This window comes from Dermacentor albipictus, chromosome 10, assembly GCF_038994185.2.
Source record: "Dermacentor albipictus isolate Rhodes 1998 colony chromosome 10, USDA_Dalb.pri_finalv2, whole genome shotgun sequence".
Lineage (NCBI taxonomy): Eukaryota > Metazoa > Arthropoda > Arachnida > Ixodida > Ixodidae > Dermacentor > Dermacentor albipictus.
This window is the reverse complement of record NC_091830.1, coordinates 6770233-6792874: the sequence shown is the minus strand read 5'-3', so window position 1 is coordinate 6792874 and position 22642 is coordinate 6770233. Positions and strand designations below refer to the sequence as shown.

The window sequence follows — 22642 nt, the reverse complement described above, 5'->3', positions numbered from 1 at the left end:
GCTTAAGATAGGCATTCTCAACCAGCGATTACGTGCATTCAGTGCATTCACTATCCCCAAAGCTCCACATAGACAGACGCTGCCACTGAAGGGGTCATTATTGCGGTCGCCATAGGGGTCAGGCGCACGTGTGTGTGTGTGGACTGTTTGTTTTAATCATCCAGCGAAGGCCAATTTTTGGATTGAAATAATGATCATTTGGGCCCATGGAAATGCATGGGCGCTGGCCTGCACCTTCGTTCGGGATAGCATTAACTGAAAAATCGAATTAACTGGAGTCCAATTAACGAAAGTCTACGGTATAATCCACTGCTGTCTGTTGAAGGAATCATAAACTGAAACTAAAACTAAAATAATCATCTGCATACCAGCATATTTCTTAACTCAAGCTTTCACAATGGTCTTAACGAAGTTTGTCACATTGTGCCAAAAATATTAGTGGCTCTGTGCAGGATTCTATGCATGGACACTCTTTTTTTTAATGTAGATTATGCCATTTAGGGAAACAGAAATTGATTTGAGGTTTGTGTTTAGCAGTACGTATTTAGGTACATGCTCAGATTCTTGTTTGTCTGTGTCTGTGGTGCTGGGAAACATTTACAATTGTAAAAGTAGGGGAGGGGGGGGGGAGCGGCTGTGCAGGCTTCATTGTCTGTGAAGCTGGCAGAACGCTGTAGTGTGACGTAGACATAACACTAGCGTAAACATAAACTGGAATGCATACAACATTTTTGCGTTTATAAGTCACACTGGAAATCCAGGGAGTCTAAAGTGTTTGAGTTTTGGTAATGCGCAACTTTTGCCTACAGGCACAGCTTCTTGGCAGTGTGCTTGACATTGCTGAAGCTGCAAGTGAAGGCATGATTTGTGCATTGCCCCTCACAATGCACTCCACATTATTGTGAGGTTGCACTGCGGTTTGTTGAAGAGAAGTTGTGAAAGTAGTACAGAAAACAAGATTGTCTGCTGGGATTTGCCTTCTGCATATAATTGTGGCGAGTTTTTTAAGATATTGTAATGGTGTGTTTGTACACAGACCGACTAAGGAAAGGAGCAGTGAAAGAGATGGAAGACGAGGTCTTTGCTTTTGGTCTGGCAGCCTTGCCCCATACATTGCTATAGTGCCAAGCCTTCTAAATAAATACCTCATGCCTTCTAACATTTCTGGTGGAGGTACAGGGTGTTAGTGTTTGTGGTTACTTGCATGTGTTATAAGTACGGGTTCTTTTTCTTTCCTAGGATTGTTATTGAATATGAAAGTTATGTGAAGGGACAGATTGTGTCTGTGAAAATGAGGTAAGCAGAAGGAGCGTTGGTAGTGTTGTCAGATAGAACCAGAGCATGTGGAACTCTTGTTCCAGTGAGCCATCATGTTACAGTTCTCTACTAATGTAAATAAGTTGGAATTGATATATATACCATGAAGGTATCTTTATTTCACCCATTCCCCCTCTTCTTGTTTCTTTCTTTTGAAAGCAAAGAGTTTTGCAGAACAATAACATTTTGGATTATAGTCTTGACGCCTAGTCAGATTGATTATCTGTGCTAATTGTGGACGAAAAGAAGGGGAACTGAAGGACTCTATTTTTGTTATTCATAATTGTATGATGACAACAAATAATACAAGGAAAGCATCAGGGAAATCATTGATTTTTCAAATTGAATTGTAGAAGTGATAAAGTTAGGGAAAATGAAAGTAAATGAAAAATTTTGCCACTGATAGGAGCCATACCTACATCTTCCTATATTTACTTCATTATAACTATGTTCTTTATGTCGAAGTTTGACTGCTTGTTGTTAAGGACCTCACTGGTACATGTGTCTTCACACTATGTTCGGTTCTTTGTTGTTGATTTTGTATTGCTGGTAATGCCCTCCGGGAAAATGTGGTGGTCTAAATTAGTGAATGAATGAAGGGATAACTGACTCGCCCCTCCCAGGTCTCAGCTGTCATCTCTGCGCCAAGAGATGGAGCTCTCCGAGCGCAACTACAAGAACCAGGTCAGGATGGCACCCAGCATTGCCCATTTTCTTCTTGCAAAATTCCCACTAAAGTGACATTTTAAATCTGCTAGAATATGCTAACTGTTTCTGTGAATCTGCCAGAAATGACAAGAAATGCTTCAACATGAAATAACATTAGGGGCAGCATTCTCGCACAGTTGTTTTCGGGAATAGGATCTCTGTTGCAAGATTTCGTGGCTCAGGCTCAGACACATCAGTGTTTAACTCAGCTATGTACGCTGACGCCCAGACACCCAAAATCTTGCAACAACGATCGTATCCCCAAAGATGATTTCTTGAGAACACTGTCCTAGCATTAGCCAGCAGGTGCCTTTAGGTAGCACGCGTACTAGCAGTCATTTGTGATCATAATGCATCAAATAATAGCTGCATCTGCGACACATTCACTTACCTCTGTGCCAAAGCTCAGTGTTTTGTGTTCATCTATCTGTAATGTCTCTCTTGTCACAGGCACAGCAAGTCAGCGCTTCCATTTATTTTTTTTCTCACGTAGATATAAAGAGCACACCTCATACAAAACCTATGAAAAAAATCAGCTAGATGTATCATTTTGTCACTACATGAGCATAAAATTCGCTGAGCAGGAACTGAAAAGAGATTACTGCTTGTGAAAGCTCCAGGCACCTCTTGGCTGAGTCAAATCGCACGACAGATGAGTCAGAGCAGTTTGACTCGGCTTTGGACACCAGCTAGTAGGAAGGCTTGGTTTTTCCTCACATGTGTAGCTGAACCAGCTTGTTAGCTAAACCACTTGTATTACAGCTGTTCACCTAGTCTGCTCAAATAATCGTTCATGGTGCCAACTGTTAAGGATATCAATATTATTGTAGTGAACTATTTCATCGCTAGCAGAACTGCTGTGGTCCAATGGTGAGAACAACGGTTCATATATGATAGTTCACGAGCTCAAATCTTTTTCGGAGATGAGGATCTGCTCAGTGGCAGTTTTGGCGACATGCAAGCTGACAGAAATCCTCAGCTGTGTTTATGACCTCTAATGACAGTGTTTATAATCACTAATGATTGTGTTTATGATCTTTAATGATCTCAAAAGGGACTTAACCAATAGTACAAAAACTGAACTCAAATGACTACCAGACAAGTTGTCTTATGTCATAGAAAATTGTCACAGTACGGTTTACATTAAAGGCTTCCAGAGGTCTTTATTTCTCTTACCATAGTATATATCTATGCCAGCAAGTTTTTTTCTGTTTAAGTTCATGTGGCACGTTGCAAGCTGTGTTGATGACTTGCTAAACTTGCACTCTGCTTTCTGCACCAGGTGGCAGACCAGGAGAAGCGGGCACATGAGAACTGGGTGAGTTTGAGCATGTGTGTGCAAGATGTTCAAGAGAATGAAGTGGAGGCTCATTAAGTCAACCCCCATTCATTTGACAACTTGGATAACTCAGCAAACATATTATAATTCAGCGGCTTCATGTGTAGTGAAGGCCAAACATTTTGTGCCACACAGTTGCCACTGCTTTTTTTTTTTTTTTTTTCAGCTGGCTGCTCGGGCCGCGGAGCGCAAGCTTGAAGAAGCCAACCGGGATAGGACAGCCCTGCGCCAGAGGCGAGTCTTGCATTGGGCTATGGCAACTTCCACGCTTTTTTTTTTTTTTGCTTTCTGTTCACACAAAACTGTTGTGGTGCTACAACTTCCGAAAATGCATCACTATGCACAGTAGCAACTCACGCATTGATGTACACTACATAGTTTATTCATTTATACCTTGGTAGGAGGGGCAAATTTAGTGACACTTTAAGCGGGTGTCACTTTGGTGGCATGCTGCTATATGGACAGTAAAATGTCATTTGGAATTAATGGCAGTGTTGACGAGTAAATCTATAGGGAACATTATACTATGTACTTGTTAGTTTAGGAATTATATTCAAAATAAGACTGCTTTATATTTAAGGACAATATCTTAACGCCAATTTTAGTGTAATAAAGTAATTCATTACCAATGTATTGACATGCTCAATCACCACAAGCCAAGACAAATTAGCATTCTAAGGTGAACAGAGCATGAATAGCAGTTTTGATTGCTCATGGCATGGGAATGCCTGTAACATTAGAAATCACAAAAAAGTGGTCCCACAATAGTAGTGCCAACTTGCATTGAGTAACTTTTGTAATTTATTTTTTAAGCACTTTTGTTGAGGCTACACAGTTGAATGCAGCAAACTGAGTTCAGCGAAGGCATGTGCAAAAGTCACAACAACAACAACAACAAAAAAATGTTGATTTTGGTGCAACAAAACAGTGCTGTCAGTAACAGATGACAGTGGTGCCAGTGACAGAGCGTGCCACTCTACTATTTAACCAAAATCAACATGTTTTTGTGCTGTCACTGCAGATAATGTGTACTTGGTATTTATTGTGAACAGAGCAGCTAAGTAATGCCTTCAAACATTCATATTTGAGCAGAAATGAGCCTGCCATTCAGCCGAAAGAGTTGCCTAAACCCAGTGCTTCTATTTATGCGATGCTTGCCACATGTTCCCTCCACTCATGTGTGTGTCTCATACTGTACGTTCATAGGCAGGCACAATAGGTGTATGTCGCTGGTATTTGCTCACCTATATTTTTTCAGCTTATCTACTCACGGGATCGCGGGATCGAATCCCGGCCACGGCGGCCGCATTTCGATGGGGGCGAAATGCGAAAACACCCGTGTACTTAGATTTAGGTGCACGTTAAAGAACCCCAGGTGGTCAAAATTTCCGGAGTCCCCCACTACGGCGTGCCTCATAATCAGAAAGTGGTTTTGGCACGTAAAACCCCATATATTATTATTATTACTCACTCTCACTTATGCTCGTACCTACTAACACTCGTTCACATCATGTCCTCTGAAATTTGCTGTCTTTCGTTGATGTTAACCGCCCGCTCTTCTACTCTGTTCACTCAAACTCATTGGCACTCATTCTCGTTCACATCCATGTCTGATCATACTTTTCGTCACTCACTCATGCTCGTGTACAAGCAATTGTACTTCTGATTGAACGCCTGTGTGTATATTACAGGTTAACCCTGCTGGAGCGGGAGATGCAGCAGCAGCCACCACCACTACCGCCGGGCGATCTGTTCCCGCCTAGGCTTCCGCTCCTAACCAAGGATGAGGCGCCGCTGCTGGACGGCCCCCCGCACCTGCCTCCCCTGGACATGATGCCACCTCCGCCGTTCCCACCATTCCCACCACCACCGCCCCCGGAGCTGCTCAAGCACATGCGTGCGACGGGCGGCAGCCCACACTTCTTTGACCTGGCGCCGCCCCCGCCGCCGTTTGTGCCGCGACCAGGCCGCTCCAGCCAGGCCTCTGTTAGCTCCTGTGAGTGAAACGCGTAGTGTATGCCCGCGCCATTTGCGATGAGACACAGATGTACTACAATTTACCACGTGCTGTTAGGCGCGCCAAGGTGTACCATTTTAGCAGTGCACCATATTTTATGCAATCATTTATGCTTTTCACATTGTGTGCCACATAGATTGTCTTGAAGAGATTCTGCAATAACTTTGTACAACTGCCAGTTCCTACTGCAAATCTGCTTCCTTGCACGTTGCCAAGATAACTGCAAGACGAAGTTATACAAATAGGTACATGCAAACTGAAATTAGGGATCCTGAAATACCTTTTACGAAAGGCATGGAACACATAAAAAAAAAGAATGATTTTGAATAGCCTTTGTATGCTGCTGCAGCTGCCACGTATGAATGCAGCTAGAAGAAGTGCAAGCAGCACTATTGTTCGCTCTTTTATGAGCAACATCATTGTCAGCCTTGCCTTATTCATACATGACATCAGTGAATTAAGTTTTGTGTCATCGTATCACGATAATGTCAGTGATGCCAGGTCCGGTATTTCGAGACTTACTTATTTATCAAATTAAAATATCTTACAAGTGTTTCCCAGTCTTTATGCTTGCCTGGTATCATCCTGCTAATTTTGAGAATGTGTGGTATTGTGAGGAGAGAGTGGCGGTGTAGTTGGACTGAGAGCTACAAGTGAGGCAAGGCGAGGTGCAGTGGTAGGTGCACGCGCGGGTGACGTGCAGTGTATGTTGCACGTGGCGTGTGCAGATGGACTACATGGAGGAAGAGTTGCAGAGTGAGGTAATAAAGGGAATGCTTGCAATGAACATGTCGGCCAGTCGTTCGTAGCAGTATATTTTGTACAATACAATGTGAGTACTACTTACTACTTAAACAATTGGAAAGATGTTTGAACTATTAAGCAGATAATGTCGTGTGCAGCATTCTGGAAGGCTGTGTCATTCTAGATTCATGACAGTGGCCCAAGAAAAAGAAATGACCACACTTCTAGGCTGAAGCAAAGCATTTTTAACACAGCTGTTTCATTTGTCTTGTTCCGCATGGACTGTTTACAAAGTTCGTGTTCTAACTGACTCCTTTTATTGCCACATCATCACTATCAGCGACAAGGCAATAAAGAGAGTCATTAAGTCATTGAGGTTCGGTGGTACTACCCTGAAGAAAGGTGCAAACTTTTTCTCCTAGATAACTTTGCGTGGCTTCCAGACAGGTTTTGTTTTATTGCCGAGGAAGGCTTTGGCATCACATGTACTCCGTGAGTGGATTACTGTGAACACACAATCATGCGGGACAAAGTAAATGTGGACACAAAGCCACAGATGTCTTACTCTGTGGTGCAGTAGTGAGGAAAATCTTGGCTTGTTTTGTTCGTGTGGCACTTTACTCTTTTATTGAGAACCTCAACTGCAATCTGATAATCTTTTTCCGTTATTGCAGATTTGCTTGCATGTTTAATTCACTGATGATGCCACATTTCTCTTTTGGCACTGTCGTTATTGTGGTTCCTGTAGTAGAAAAACATCAGCAGACAAGATATTTTGATAAATTGTACAGGAAGACCCTTGTCTTGCAAGTATTCTGTCAGCATGAGCTTATTCAGTTTTGTCCATTCCTTTATAAAAGCATGTGGAGTTCGTGAACAGCATGAATTATGTTGGCAAGCGCAGGCTCTTTTGTGACAGCATTTTGTCGCATGACTGCCAGCTTAACAAATGTAAATGCTGGTTACAAGCAAACATCTACAATATCAAAGTGTGCTCGAAGATGAAATCTCGCACACTTGATCAGGGGCAACTAAAAAATTTTTTGTACCTGAGCATCATTTGTGGCTTATGTATATATTAAATAAGCTGGAGTTTGACCATGACCTAGCCCGAGGCATTGAAGGTGTATTCAAAGCATGTTAACTGATTTCCTGCACTCTCATTGCAGCTGCCTCGGACAGCAGAGGTCGGCCACTCAAATCTAGTCCCCAACCGTTGTCAGCAGACAGTCGACGAAACGGCACTGGTGGTCGCAACACACCGCTATGATACCCCTGACCTTAGGAGAGGATTGTAAATGGGTAGTGGCTTCAATCATCTGCTACCCCCCAGCCCCAAGGAGTTTTCAAAGGACTCGCTAGGAGAGCCGGCCCCCGAACCCCTCTCCGTGTTACCAGTAATTCTGAGGCTGACCGAACTGAGCATCATCGTACCGTGCCCCGCAACTACTGCCGAGGGCTTGCAGTGCAGAGCAAAGACACTGCAGTTTTCATCCTGGCACCTGCGTCTACTGGGCGATCGCAGAGACGTGTGTAAATAAAAATGATGGATCCTGTCTGCATTGTCTTTGTCTCCCCATGCTGTGCAGCTGTTCACGGCCTGGGTCTTGTGCGCCGCAGGCAAAAAGAATAAGCAAAAGGGAGAGAGCGAAGGAAAGCCCAGCAAACTGCAGCAAACTTGCACAAACTCGAGCGCTACGGTTGCCTTTGCAAAAGCGACTGCGAAGCTCGCGCGCACGATTTTTATTTATTATTTCTACATATTTTTTTTTTCGGTTCTGCAGAGCGCAACGCCGGAATCGCGCAAAACCTTGTGGTGGGCGAGGAGGGTGCGCGCGCTGCCAGCGAGCCGCAGGTGACGTCACAGTGATGTTACGGCTGTTACGCGAGCGCTATGTATCTCTCCGCCATTGAAAGGTCACGTGCGCCCTCCGGACCTATCGCGTCAGTTGTTGGTAGTCGCACACTCGCTGGCGGGTGTCGAGTACGTACACTGCTCCCTTGAAAAGTTTGCCCTTCGCCCAATGGCGCGTGAACCGTTAATAAAATAATGCCTAATCGGACTGACAAAGACAAGGTGGGTTGAAGTGACGACTGCCGAGCCGGGTGTGCCGTGTCATGCGAAGCAGTGTCGCCAAGCCGCTCGGCATTTGACGTGCATTTTCCACTGCCTGTGTGTGTGTGTGTGTGTGTTAGGCTTAATCGCGGCTCGCCCATCCTGGCCTCGCAGGTGCCTGCGAAAAACAGCTCCGGTGTGACGGCCAAGAATGGCAGCGGCAAAGACGCGGTCGACGGTGCCGACGAGGTGAGCTGGACGGCCGTGCGCGGCCGCCGCATGCCTGTCGGCAGCCACTCGCCTGCGCAACATGGCGTCTCCGCGGCTAAAAAATGACGGGGGGGTCTCGGCGCTGCGCCGTCGAACTCGGGGCTCGGCCGACTGCGGCACACGCGCGCGGACCGCGGGTGCGCAGCACGACGTGCCCGCGAGACGTGCGTGCCGCCGGCTGGGCCTCGATTGCAACGGCGCAGGCTGTGCGTTCTTTCTCGCTGTCGCCGACCATGTGCCGTTTGACAGACCGATCCAGCCGGCAGGCACTCGATTTCTCGCAGCAGGTAGCGCAAATCGACGCAGAGTTCGCTCGAGACTCGCTTTGTGCGAACTTGCCGCGACGGATGGCGACCGTGCACAACGACCCGGCCGGCACGGTAGCATGGATGAGACGTGGCATACAGTGTTGTCTGTCAAAAGTGCGGTCACCACGAAGTTTCCTTTAAAGTATCCGGGCCGGGTCGTACGCGCGCGCACCTGTCTCTTGGCGACAGCGCTTTGTCATTGTGTGCGAGCTGACGGAGAACGTGGTGGTGCAGGTGAGCCAGGCCTGCAACAACACCAGCGGTGCCGTGCACGCCAACAGCAACGGCGCAGGTGGTACAGCGGGCACGGCGGCGGCAGCTGCGCGGGCTGGAGGACCCAAGTCGGCTCCTCCGCCCGCAAACCTGGTGGCGAAGTGCAAGCTGGCTGGCGCCGTGGTGCCCACAGCCCCGGGCAGTGGGATGCGCAAGGAGAAGCGCCAGAACTCGTCGCGCTTCAACGTGAGCCACAACCGCGAGCTCCAGAAGCTGCCCGCGCTCAAGGACGCACCGCTGGGTGAGCGCGAGGACCTGCTTATTCAGGTGAGATCAGCGACCACCTGTTTCCTAGTCTGATCTAAGAGCTCCCACGGGATGAAAAAATGTTTATGCCGTGATGCGCTTGAAAGTGCAGCGTAGGTGCCGACAAGCAATTTTTGTTGAGAATTTTGTCGCTGTAAGTGAACACAGTAATAGTGCACGAAGTATTCCAGTAATTCTTTGTGTAGCTAGATGCAGACGTGAGATAGACGCAAGCTACAAACTGAAAGCACAAAGGGTACAGTATGAACACTGCAGAAATTTGCCTGGCCATACAACAAGCATGATTTTCTCACGAGAAAATCTTTTGCATGTGCAAACATTTACACAAAGCTCAACTTCAAATAGCTTTGTGAGTAGTGTTGCTAAGTTTGTGCCTTTGTCACCTTTCATTATCTTGCATACCATTATTATTAATTCTATAACAGTATTGAATGGTACATCTGCAGTGATGGTCTCCAGGTTGCACCTGAGTTGTCAGAAAAACACAGTTTTCTGTGCGCGCACTTTTCATTACATCATGAAAAGGGTGTTCGTTGAAAAGTAGGCCACTATATATAGGTTGCTATGCGGCTTACCACTCGATCAGCAATCTGGCTGTAAATGCGATGGCTTAGCTTGCACTTGTGGCATCTGATTATGGGACATGAAGAAGCTACAAGATGTCGGTCATTGTATCATTCCAGAATCTTCTTTCATTTCTGTTGGACAACAATTCTAGTGAGAATAAACAGATGACAAAGCCCTGGCCATCAGCATGAATGTTTCAGGAAATGTCTGCAGTTAGCCGTTACTGCAAATGATCCCCATGTGTCTTAGAAACGCTGCCATTATGAAATTGTTGAAACCACTGGTACCTTGCACTGGCTGATAGGCCAGGCTGTATTTTGCCGTGTACAGTGTAGAGCTAATGGTATGCAGCACAGGTTGGAAGCCCTATGACTGTGTTCTCAGCTATAATAAATGCCCTTGATTGCATTGAACTGTTTACCTATTTACAATAACTTGTACAGTTTGTGATACCCTGTCAGACTGACTGTCTGACTGACTGTAAGGCTTGTAGTGCTAAAATGCATCATTGCTTTTTGGTGGCACTACCAGAAATGGCATGTGTACTTTCTGCACAAATGGGTGCAGCATAACGCTGCTTCATAAGATGTATATCCTCACTAATAGGAATGTAAACAGCCCTGTTCCTGCACCTACTTGGTGTAGCGTACCTGTGGGCAGTAGTACTACATTCTTTCAGATCTTTTTTTCATGCAGAAAATCCGACAGTGCTGTGTGCTGTTTGACTTCATGACCGACCCCCTGTCAGACCTCAAGTGGAAGGAGGTGAAACGTGCAGCTTTGCACGAGATGGTTGAGTACATCACCTCTCAGCGTGGTGTGCTGACGGAGCCGATCTATCCCGAGATGATCCACATGTTCGGCGTCAACGTGTTCCGCACGTTGCCACCCTCGTCCAATCCTAACGGTGCAGAATTCGACCCCGAGGAGGACGAGCCAACACTGGAGGCGGCGTGGCCGCACCTCCAGCTTGTCTATGAGCTGTTTCTGCGGTTTCTCGAGAGCCCAGACTTCCAGCCTGCGCTGGCCAAGCGGCATTTGGACCAGCGGTTTGTGCTGCAACTGTTGGATCTGTTTGACTCAGAGGACCCCCGCGAGCGTGACTTCCTGAAGACGACGCTGCATCGAATATATGGCAAGTTCCTAGGGCTGCGGGCATATGTGCGCAAGCAGGTGAACCACATGTTCTACCGTTTCATTTATGAGACAGAGCACCATAACGGTGTTGCTGAGCTGCTCGAGATCCTCGGCTCCATAATCAATGGCTTCGCGCTGCCCCTCAAGGAGGAGCACAAGTTATTCCTGCTGCGTGTGCTAATGCCGCTTCATAAGGTCAAGTCGCTGAGTGTGTACCACCCGCAGCTGGCCTACTGCGTTGTCCAGTTCCTCGAGAAAGAACCGAGCCTGACAGAGCCGGTGATCCTGGCCCTGCTCAAGTTCTGGCCAAAGGTGCACTCACCCAAGGAGGTGATGTTCCTCAACGAGCTCGAGGAAATCCTGGACGTCATTGAGCCAGCCGAGTTTGCCAAGGTGATGGTGCCGCTCTTCCGGCAGCTGGCGCGCTGCGTCTCCTCGCCCCACTTCCAGGTGGCCGAGCGAGCCCTCTACTACTGGAACAATGAGTACATCATGAGCCTGGTCAGCGACAATGCGGCTACATTGTTACCCATAGTGTTCCCGGCGCTGTACAAAAACTCCAAAGCCCACTGGAACAAGACCATCTATGGCCTCGTCTACAATGCCCTCAAACTGCTCATGGAGATGAACCAGAAGCTGTTCGACGACTGCGTCCAGAACTACCGTCAGGAGCGCCACAAGTGAGTCTCTTTCAGAGTTCGAAGTTTGACTAGCATTTTTTTTTAACCAACTGTACGATAGTTTAGACAGTGGAAAAAACCTATTTTGAGATAATTTAGTTATAGAGTGGCCTGTGTGAAGTGCTTTATGTTCAAAGTGTAAGCGGATGTGTCATAAAAAACTTGTGAAAATAATGCTTTTGATGCTGAAACTGAAAAAGAACAAAGCAGAAAATACTGCCCTTACTGTTTGTTGTAGGCAAATGATGCAGTACATTGAGAACCATCACGGCTGCTCACCATGACCCCTAAAATTAGGGGGCGTCTACAGCACACCAAAAATTTTTGAAGCGATGTGCTTGGATATGTGTCATATCTGCTAACTAGTGCATGCATCATCTGCTTTGGTGCTTTGGTATCTGTTGATGAAAGAGCTCAGACAATTACCTGCCCCACAGCTTTGCCAAGATCACTTGACGCAGATGAAAGCCAAAGTGAAATTTTGTTGCAGTTGACTTATGACATGCGGTGGACGATGAGATGAATAATACTTGCAGGACAGGTGCGTTATACAGCGCACCAGTGCCCTATTAGTGTCTCATTCTGTCTTGTTCATTTGAGCCTATCTCATAAATGTGGGCAGGGTTGGTGTTACGGGCCTTGTCATTCTTGCATACTGTGTGCTTGCAGTGAGAAAATGCGCCTGCGGGAGCGGGAGGACGCCTGGAACCGGATAGAGAGTCTAGCCGAGAAAAATCCTCAGGTATGCAGTTGCAGAGGAGCAGTGTTGTAAGCGATGACTCAAGCGCACTGTGGTTGTGCAGTTCCACATAGTGAAGCCCGAGCTAGGTACCACAAGCCCGGCCCTTGAAAGCCCACCGGAAGACGACGACATGCTCTACGACAGGCTGGAAAGCCAGGCCAAGGAGGTGAGTAGGGTGAAGACCTTTCTCTAACACTTTGGGTGCTAATGCTAGATTAGTTCCAGCATAATTAAGGTTTCCAACTCTGCTGAATTTAGCGACACAGTCCCAACTTTTGAGTAAAAGTCCAGAGTCACAACTTGACCCATTCGGGACAGCCAAATGTCCAGACTTTTGGTCTTTTTATAGTTTATAACAATCAATAAGCCACATTTCATTTTTAAATGCCTGCCAGGTAGCTTGGTTACACATTGTTCTGTTCCATTGTCATAAACATAAATATGAAGGTAGTCTTGTTTTTTGTCATGGCTCTAATTGTTGTAGGCTCTAACCATTCGCAGTATCAGTCTTGTATTTTTGCGCCCATAACGCACTGCAAAAATGTAACAGTAAAGCCAGGGTTCAGATTATGTTTGAATTTCGCCTTGAAGCTACACTTGAAGGCCAAGTTCTCAGCTGTTTAAGGTTTGTTATCTCCCAAGTAACCCACATCCTTGCGTGTTTTAGCTCCCATCTCCCCTACATACATTGAACTCTCACTTGAGTGAACTTCAAGGGACTGAAGGAAATAGTTCACTAAACTGACTATTCACTAGACCAACATAAGACATGGCGTACAGAGTCAAAAGTTTGAAAGAGCAATTCATGGAGCAAAAGACATGACATCCATAGTGTTAGAAATGTGTGAAATGGAATTTGCACATATCAACAAGTTCATAACAGTTATAATGCTGCCTTTCTCACTTAAAAAAAGATCTGTAATCTTCTTCTGCACTTGTACTTTTAAAGCACAGGAAGTAACAAGACTGTGCAAAGAGTCAATGTTTTTGTACACTTTTTCTGGCACAGCTTGCTGTTGAGACACAGTCTCTCAGCTTTCCAATGTACCCTACAACCTCAGCTAGAGTTAGAGGCCTTGAAACTGGCTCGGCAGTTGCCTCTTCTTAGTCTTCTTCGAAAGAAAGAGACGACGACCATGCCACGACTAGCCGGTCGTAAAAAAACACACACCACGTGGTTTGTGGTGTGACAGATCGCCGCTTTGCTCTGGCGGCGTTGTAAGCGCCAGCAATGTTACTTTTGTTGAATTCCAATGGCGGAGTCGGAGCAGCCGACGGACTCCGCGAGCGAGCGCTCGACTCTGGCGTAGAGCAACACCTCCAGATCCGGGAGTGGAACACAACCTGCGCTGCCGGAGCAAGGCCGAAGCGGAAGTTCTATCACCGAGTTACCCAGGATACCTTGCGTGTTGTCATCTCCTTCTGCTGTTTGCTCCCAGCACCGCCACACCGGTCATTTGTCTCTTCAGCGCCGTTCACCTGTTGCTTTTTAAAAGTGCGGAATGGATATCTCGCCAAGAGTGCAGCTGATTTTGCTTCCTCGCGAGTCGTGACCGGTGGTGCCTCCCAGCAGACAAACGTGGTAAAGGAAATGCGTCACGCAGAGTTCCGGTCCACTCCGCCGATTTTGGCAGAGCATCTTTTTCTGCTCCACGGAGTGACTCCCGCTCTGAATCCCCTCCGACTCTCTCATTGGAACTCCTTACTCCCGCCCTCACTCTGTCATTGGAACAAACTTGCTCCGAAACGAGCAGAAAAACTTGCTCCGACTCCGCCATTGGAATTCAACATTTGTTCATGGCCTCCGAGATTACCTGCTTGCTCATTTTGTGCGAGAGATCTCGGAGGCCATGCCTCATTGCCGTTCGTTTCGCGCGCCGCTGCTTTGCCCCAGGGGCGCTGGAGCGGCGGTTTGATGAGGGCGGGCATCGGTTCTGATCGTAAAAATAAGCCTTGGTCCTCTGAGCGAGTTCGTTAAACTGAAATATTGACTGTTCCGAAATTCGTTTAAGTGAAACATTATTGCATAGAATCTATAAGAAAACTGCCGAGGATTTTTAAAAAGTTCTTTATTCTGAAATATTCGATAAACCGACGTTCGTACAACTGAGAGTTTACTGTAGTTGCATCTTTACGGATCGTCATTGTGCGTTTAGTAGTCGGAAAACAGTGCACGTGATGCTGACATACTAGAACTTGGATCACATTGACTGTCCTAGTGCAGCAGAAGATGATTATAAAACTTCCACACTACGAAGCAAATCGCTATTTGAGCTTGTGGACTGCGTATCACGTGATCATATGTACGTCACCCATGCCCATTGTGCTCCCTCGGTCTGCGCGAAGTGCTTCACGATGTGGGTCAGTTGCATTTGCTCCAGCGCAGTTTCCCATGCAAGGGCCACTCTGTTCTTTATCTCATCCTTTGTAGTGCGAGTGCTAGCTGTGAAGTGATCCGGTTCACGTCATTCATGTGAAACCAGCTTTATCAACATTGCCATACCTACCAACTCTTCTGAATTTTGCTTGAAATTTTACGAAAAACATTTTATTTGCGGAAAAAGAAAAACTTGAAAATGTAGCAAAACTACACCTTGGTACCTTGCGCTGCCATAAGAGGGCAATACATATACGCGGTATCATCAGCAGCTGCAAGGCTCTAGAAACTTCTGTTGTCTACTGGGGGGTCACGAATCCATATCCAAAGCTTGTTAGTGCTGATAGCGCCTTGGCAAACCTGTTGCCATGCTGTTGCCTTTGTTCGCACGGGCGTGCAGGTTTGGACTTGAGTCAGCTTCAGTCACTGCAGTGTTGGCCTCACCTTTTGTATGACTAGCCCTAAAACAACAAGTATTTTCGATCGCTGTGGATGGCAGTAACAATAGGGATATGCAGCTTTACCCTATTGTTGCGACATATTTCGTTAAAGAAATGAGTAGTCAATAGCCACCTTCTTTGCCTCGGGTCAATCCAAGGGGAAGCGACGAGTCACAAGATTACAAATCTCGTTCTGGGGACGTATTCTGAAACGTTTGCCGCGGCGAAGTTTCGCACTGGCCACGCCTCCGCCGTTGCGGCGCGCGCTGAATGGCTGCTTTGACAAAACCGGAAATGCACTTGCGCCACCTGAATTTCCGGTTTTGTCAAAGCAGCCATTCAGAGCGCGCCGCAACGGCGGAGGCGTGGTCAGTGTGAAACTTCGCCGCGGCGAACGTTTCAGAATACGTCCCCTGGACGAGATGAAGTCTCAAAATTCGCTTGTTGGAAACCTGTTGACTATGTGTTCGGACAATACCAGTGTCATGATCGGTAAGAAAACTGTTTTGCTGTATGGAGAGAGGCTCAACCAGGTTTGATAGGGGTTGGCTGCCCGTGTCATCTCATCAACTTGGCCACCCAAACAGGAGCTTCATATCTTCCTGTAAAAGTTGATGAGGCTATGGTTGACGTTTTTTTTTACCTATGGAAAAGCTCGAAACAGAAAGATAGGCTCAAAGAGTTCCAAGAAATGCACGACGCCGAGGTCGGAAAGATGAAGCATTCGCCGACACATTGGCTGTCGTTGGGAAAGTGTTTGAAGAGGCTGCATGACCAGTGGAAACCACTACTCAGCTTTTCCTTATCCGAAACAAAGCAGTTGTTGTAATAAGCGGAGCTTGTTTCTGGAGTCATACCTAATTCCAAAGACTTCCTCACAAACCCCCCAAGGACCCTGCACTGACCCTGAATTCTGCTACCCATCTTCACAAGACTGCTGTAGGTCTCGAGGGAAGAAAAGCACAGACGGCGACAAACTCTTGCTAAAGAGAAAAGGAGCTCATTCTAGACCTCAAGCAAAAGAACTGAAACTTCATACCAAGGATTCCGGGGAAGCCAGCCACATGACTCGAGAGGAGTGCCTGTTTTATTTTTTATCATCAGAGCTAAACAGAGCATGCTGTCTTTTTCTCGAGAATTTTATACCACTGGCAAACTGCCTTCTTCAGGCACAGGCTCCTCAGATTCATGTACTGAAGGGCCTCTTGAACCGCCTTTTTGAGGATCTCCTGACTAGATTTGTGTGCCCAGGTGTTGCCAAGGCATGCCATTCATTGCTGGAAGTTGACTTTGGAGCTGCAGAGAACCAGAAAAGTGATGAAGACATAGTCATTGGCAGCACAACCTACTCTGTGGTTGAGACTCAGCTGCATTGAGAGAGAGCAGTTCTTCTCTGCTGTACAGGCGCCGACAAAAGTGGTATACTCCACGCAGTGGGAGCAGGAGCAACGGAAAACTGCATCGCAACACCATCTACAGGCAGTATCTGGGATCGAGACAGGCAATGGGTGCCCTTTATTATCTGCAGGCATGTCGCTTGACTCGTGTCAATGTAGATGGCGTCTTGATGCAGTGTGCCGCTGCTCCAGCTCCTGCTGCGTGGAGTATACCACTTTTGTCGCCGCCTGTACATCTGTGCTTAACGGCAGCATGTGATTACATTCGCCACAAATTCCCTCTAGGAGACGTCAATCTCAATATGGCTGAAGTTGCTCAAGTACGAGCTCTGGATACTGCTTCATTCAACAGCGTACGTCATTTTATTATGGCATTCCCTGCTATCCTACCCCAGCAGAGTGACAAATCAAAAGAATCGATGCACTTGAAGTCGAGTTTTCCAACTTGCAAGCATATGAGGTTCCAGCCGACATATTCAATAAGCCAAGGTGCGACGTGCAGTGGTCGCAATTAGGAAGCGTTCGAAGTGTTGATGGATTGCTCAGGTTCCACAGAATTTCAATGGTTATGCTAGGTATTCTCTCCATTCCCCACAGCAATGCTGAATGTGAGAGAATATTCAGCACTGTGAACAAAACTCGGAACGGAGTTTTGCTCATCTATATGCGAGAAAACATTGTAGAAAGTCTGCTGATGGTCAAGGGGCACCAGAGTGGTACTTGCTTTGAGCAAACCTACATAGAGCGTCTGAAATTTTGGACGCAAGAACCTTTTGCCGTTCGATTGCCTGGACTTTTTGTTGTGACTGCAGGTCCGTAACGGCATTAATCGAAGCCACCACCTTCGATTTTGAGCATCTCGCTGCCTTGAACCGGCGCTCACGCAGACCTGCTGGCAGCCGTAGCCACTACCGCAGCGACGCCAGGCGTTGCTGCTTCGACGTTTGCTGTTAAGCCTCTTGCTGTTCGGAGCCATGTTTTTCATTGAAAGAATTCGCTGCTGTCAGCAATGGCACTGACTCTGCCTTTCTGGTCCTCTCAATTGGCTTCGAAGCTTGGAAAACATGGCGCTTTGCTTAATGCTGGTTTCCGAAAGTCAGCTCCGTCTCAGTACAGAAATGTTACGCAGTGAGGCATTACAAGCGTGGGAAGGGGGCAATTGTCACGGTACGTATTTCTTCATTATACCACGCGTGCACCCGCCATCTCCTGTCATCGTATGAGCACCGATATACCTAATAAGTGTACTGGCAGTCCTTCAGAGCTTTTTCTTATATGTCTGTGGTGATTTTGAGCCCTTAAGGTCAGTAAGAGACAAGCTTTCATTTTTTTGTCGTCCTTCCTTTTTCGAAATGCCTGGTTTTTCAGACGTTTTCATGGTCCAGAGGGAGTGCGAAAAATTGGATGTTGCCTTAACAAATAATGTTTCAAATGGTTCGTGGGGCAAATGCGCAACGGAAGGAAGACGTGAACAGAAAGGACCTACTACACATTCAAAATGTTGGCCGATGCTGAGATGCAGGTGTCCCTCATACAAACCAAAATATCTTGAAATCAGTGAAGTGCAACACTGAGGCATTGTGCGGGGCAGTTGAGGTTGACTTAATTACTAGCTGTTGAGAGAGAATCTCATTTATGACAAAGTTCAAGCCTCATACCAATGAGCTTGCTATCAATTGATGGAAATAGCTCATATTTGAAAATATTTGCTTCAGTATGCACCTCCTTCTTATTCATATTTGAGAATGTTCAACTTGATTTGCAATGGGTTTTACCATTCTTTTCGACGGTATTTTATTCACGGTGCAGTTCACTAACCCCTTCAGTCTATTCTCCTTTTTGAAAAAAAATAAGTGCTACTCCTTACTAGTCAAATTGGATTAAGTCATTTTTTATTTCTTTAATGTGCTTACTAGAGAGTGACAGCATTGGGTGACATGGTGTCAGCCTGTCCTGACACAAAAAAAGAAGTTGTTTCACTCAGGAAATTTTGCAAAGGCACTCAGGGAAAACCTAGAAAACTTGGGGAATTTGGAAATGTCAGCTTGGTAGACACCCTGTTTTCAGTCAGCAGAATCGGCACCTGAAGGGTTAAGATTTTCGGTAAGCAGACATGACTTTACCACTCCTTGACTTCGATTAAACAGTTGCATGTGCCATGTAAAGAAAGCTATGAAACAGTTAATTTGCACATTTTAAGTAATTAAGACAACTTATAATTGAAATTTTTCATGGTGCTCATCTGCATTTAGCCAAACATGGTATGGGCATAAATATTTCTTTTTTCTTCTTTCTAAGAAAGTGGCAGAAAATATGAAGCGCCAACCAATTGTTGAAAGAGGAAAAAAGATGTCTCGGCACCACTACGGGAGCCTTGTTCATGATGAAGGGAATGAAGTAAAGGTTGGTTATACAGTCAAACCCACTTATAACGGTACCAGTTATAACAATATATCTGTTATAACAATGAGAAGCTGCTGCACCATCGTTTTTTGTATGTTTTCCATAGTGAAATAGCCCTCTTACTACAATGCACCGATGCCATATTATCGGTTGTAACGAATTCTGGCTGCTTGGTGTCCGTGCCGAAAGGTAGTGAAATGCAATATCCTTGAAAAGAAAACAAAACGAGAAATTTGAGCCGCTGCACGATGGGTGGCCGCCGCTGCCGCACGCTCATTTTCCAGCCTTCTCCGCGCGACTCTGTCGCCCTTCACCCCTCCAAACACGAATGGGCTATGCCCATAGGTTTATGCTGCCCCACTTTCCGAAACACGAATGGTCCGCGCCAACTGCTCTGCAAGCAGATTGCTTGCATGTTGCTCGCTAGCTCCTCATTCAGCACACTTCTGCGAACGGCTTAATTGCTCGCGTTCGTCTTTTATTGCCTCGAAGTCGTCTCTGGCAGCGCGGTTTCTCGGCTTCGCTCGACTCGCCGCCGAAATGGAAAATGGCTGATCCGCCTGCTGATCATCAGCAATGCTTGACGTTGCCGGTGAAAAGAAAGCGCACGGCTATAAATTTGGAGACTAAGTGCTTCTAACCGATGAGATGATTGTTGTGAACGTGCTTGCATCAGATAGTGACGGCGATGGCGGCAGCAGTGATGCGGTAGGGCAGGCTGCATCAACGTTTCCTCACAGGAGGGCCCGGCAAATGATTCAGTCCCTCCAAAGCTTCGTTTTTGTGAGGAACTTTCCGGTGCACTATGCGGAGCACTTGGATGCCTTGTAGAAGGATGTCGGCAAGCTTCGCATAAAGCATGCGTGGCTGAGGGACACAGGCTTTGTCATGCAAGCCAGTGAGAAGTAAGTGGCAAGATGCTTGTGGCGATCTCTCCTCATTGTTTCTTCTGCATTTCTCAAACTGACAGGCTGCCGCAGCAGCCTTCTCACAATTTTTAAAAGGCCCCTTTCAAGGGCACGAAAGCAATGCCTCAGCGGTGCTCGCATATCGCTTGTCACCCGTGACACCTCTTTGCAGTTGTTATAGCAGCGTCATTCTTTAATGCCGACAGCCGCAGCATGTTACACGCGATGGGAGCACCCCATCAGCAGCCAGATGGAGGAAGGTGGAGGGGAGGGGCACTGGCCTCCCCGTCTATATTGTTTTCTCACATCAGCTATACCATCGCCCTATATTGATTTTTTCATGCAACCCAGTTATAACAATTATCAGTTATCGCAATGGAATTTTCGTGGCACTTGAATATTCTTATAAGTGGGTTCGACTGTATACGCCTTATGGTGTGACGTAAGCATCGGGTGTATATTGAGGGCAGATTGCCTCAGTTGCAATTGAGCGTGTGTGACATTGTCTGGATATGAAGGGATTCCAGGTAAGGCCTTGCCGTCTTGTTCTTTTCTTTTCCAATTATCTTTGCGCTGTCCCAGTCAATGTCGTGGCTCGTGGACACTCTGTGTTCAACTAGTGCGTTTCTTGCCACGTGCTTGCTGTTGACATCATAGTTGTGCTGTTTAAATTTTTTTCAGATATTCTCGTTTCATCGACGTATACGTGTTTGCAACTAGCGCAAGGAATCATATACACGACACCCAGGAACTTCTCTTTTGCAAGCTTGTCTAAGAAAGTGTGCCATTTAAGAAAAAACACCCGATATGTTTGGCTGTTTTGATTCTCAAAATGTCTGGAGAAGCTCGTACATATAAGTGCACAAAAATGCCATGAAAATTAGTTAGGTCATGGAATTTTAAAAGTGGGAAGTACAGCAGTCATTTCTGCTTTTGTGTGCTAGCCTTTTGTGCTGTGTGCCAAATGAATCGGTGTTGGTACTTATCGCTCTGGTAATCAACCCTTTACTGCTAAGTAAATGTAGCTAGAGCTTATATGAAGAAAAAGCATTTTTGGGTGGGAAAGGAGGAGACAGCAGACTCTTGTCCCATGCAAAAGTGCTGTTTCTTTGCATAAGTATGTACCAACAGGCCCATGTTACCACACTGTTGAGCAAGTTTTGAAAAGGTACTAATCGGCCTGTATAAACCGATTATAGTGGTTTTCTCTCTACTGCCCCTTTTAATGCTCTGGCAATGATGAGGTTGCTGATTGCAATTGCTTTGTCATGGCAATAGACCTCAACGCTGTTTCACTGCAGCCAGTGGCGGCAGCTCCCATTGGTGAGGGAATGCAAGTAGCAGTATGTTGTGCAATCCAGGTGACAACAACCTTGGCCAGCAAGAAGGAGAAGCCCCTGCTGCGGCGCAAGTCGGAGCTCCCGTTGGACTCGCTCACGCTCAAGGCACTGAGCGACCACAAGAGGGCCGACCAGCTGCTGGCACCACCTGATGCCCCACTCTGATGACTGCGCCCATTGCCGGCTTATTTATTTGCCTTTATTTTTGTACGCCCTCCAGCAAAGAAAAGGCGCCTCGCTGGCCAAGGCCACACTTAGGAGGGAGGCTCAGAGGACCAGATGCTGACTAGCAGTCGACGGAGGAGCTTCTCTCCATCCCCAAACTCTAGGCACAATCGCGCATTTCCAATAGAGTCGTTGAAGCCTGACCCGTGCCGTTCGCTCAACAGGCCCTTGTGGTCTGTGCCTCTCACGGTGGCAACACAGCAGCGTGTGGTGTCTGATACCGTCGTGACCGTCAAGTCTCCTTAGGGGCAGTCCACAAGTGCGAGCACTGCTGCATGCGCGACCTAGTCTTGGTTGCAGTGCTTAGGCTTAACTAAGATCTTCCTGTTTCTCTCCATTTCCTGTTGGGTGTGGTTGTGCAGCACTGAACTTTAAATGAATTTTCGTGTGCGCTCATTTCTGCGACGGAATAGTCGGGTTAGTGCCTGTCGCATGTGCCTGACGTCGGGCCTTGCGTAACACAGTAGACATGCACCGAGTTGTTCACTGCTTGGCACCACACCCCCTGTTGTGTTGCTGCTTGAAAAGACAGCGCCATCGGAGCGACAGGACATGGGACAACAAGTTGCCCACAGCTGTTTTGAACGTCACATGACGTTGGGGCAGTACAGGCATAATGCCTAGCTCTTCTGAGTTGAATAAAGAATGTCGATAATCTCGCAAGTTGTGATGCTAAGTTTATTGTGTTGTGTTTATGCCTATTTGATTTGAACTTGATTGGATTATCCGGCTGGTTGAATAAAAGAAACCGCTCATTATTTGCAGGTGTGGGACTGCTGCGCCAATTGCACCATTTTGATACAAATGCAAATTCTTGTGCCAAACTGCACCAAACACAAAAAATCTACCAAAATTGCACCACGCTACACCAGAACGGCTTCGGCATGCGTGCTCTGGCAGTGGTTGCGAACAGCGAGTGGATGTGTTCTCCGAAAAAAAGTAGCTCACATTCTGCACACCAAGTGACTGTGCCTCCCGTACCGTTTCTACACACTGACTTCCCAGCGCTTCCGGCAAGTGGCCGGTGTACGCGCGGCCACTTCTGGTAGTTGTCGCTTACAGCGGGCTGGCAAAGATTCAGCGGGCATGCGTCTTGGTTCCCAGGGCCAGTATAACATAAAACCATT

At 46.7% G+C, this 22642-nt stretch overlaps 2 protein-coding genes across 3 annotated transcripts in view; both read left to right on the top strand.

Moving 5' to 3' along the window:
* Positions 1-7683, top strand: part of Tango1 (transport and golgi organization 1) — a 41941-nt gene extending 34258 nt beyond the window's left edge. Inside the window, exons 16-20 of the mRNA XM_070527122.1 lie at positions 1941-2001; positions 3308-3343; positions 3531-3598; positions 5056-5360; positions 7295-7683. Coding sequence (XP_070383223.1) covers positions 1941-2001; positions 3308-3343; positions 3531-3598; positions 5056-5360; positions 7295-7395 — 571 coding nt within the window. The 3' untranslated portion in view covers positions 7396-7683. The remainder of the gene's footprint in view (positions 1-1940; positions 2002-3307; positions 3344-3530; positions 3599-5055; positions 5361-7294) is intronic.
* A 353-nt stretch (positions 7684-8036) lies between these two features.
* wrd (Protein phosphatase regulatory B subunit well-rounded) lies at positions 8037-22174 on the top strand. Of its 2 annotated transcripts, none has more exons than XM_070527084.1 (7): positions 8037-8202; positions 8356-8430; positions 8994-9299; positions 10563-11683; positions 12353-12425; positions 12469-12591; positions 21312-22174. In XM_070527084.1, exons 1-7 carry the CDS (start codon positions 8176-8178, stop codon positions 21453-21455), a joined length of 1869 nt encoding a protein of 622 aa, XP_070383185.1. In that variant the 5' UTR covers positions 8037-8175; the 3' UTR covers positions 21456-22174. The 2 variants fall into 2 exon arrangements, with proteins under 2 accessions (XP_070383185.1, XP_070383186.1); XM_070527085.1 differs by having other exon boundaries at positions 8039-8202; positions 12487-12591.
* The last annotated feature ends 468 nt before the right edge of the window (positions 22175-22642 follow it).

Excerpts from the sequence above, each read along its gene's own strand:
- wrd (XM_070527084.1), top strand. The coding sequence starts at position 8,176 with ATGCCTAATCGGACTGACAAAGACAAG. Across the intron at positions 11,684-12,352 it reads TACCGTCAGGAGCGCCACAA|TGAGAAAATGCGCCTGCGGG; the intron begins GTGAGTCTCTTT and ends GTGTGCTTGCAG. Across the intron at positions 12,426-12,468 it reads TAGCCGAGAAAAATCCTCAG|CGCACTGTGGTTGTGCAGTT; the intron begins GTATGCAGTTGC and ends CGATGACTCAAG.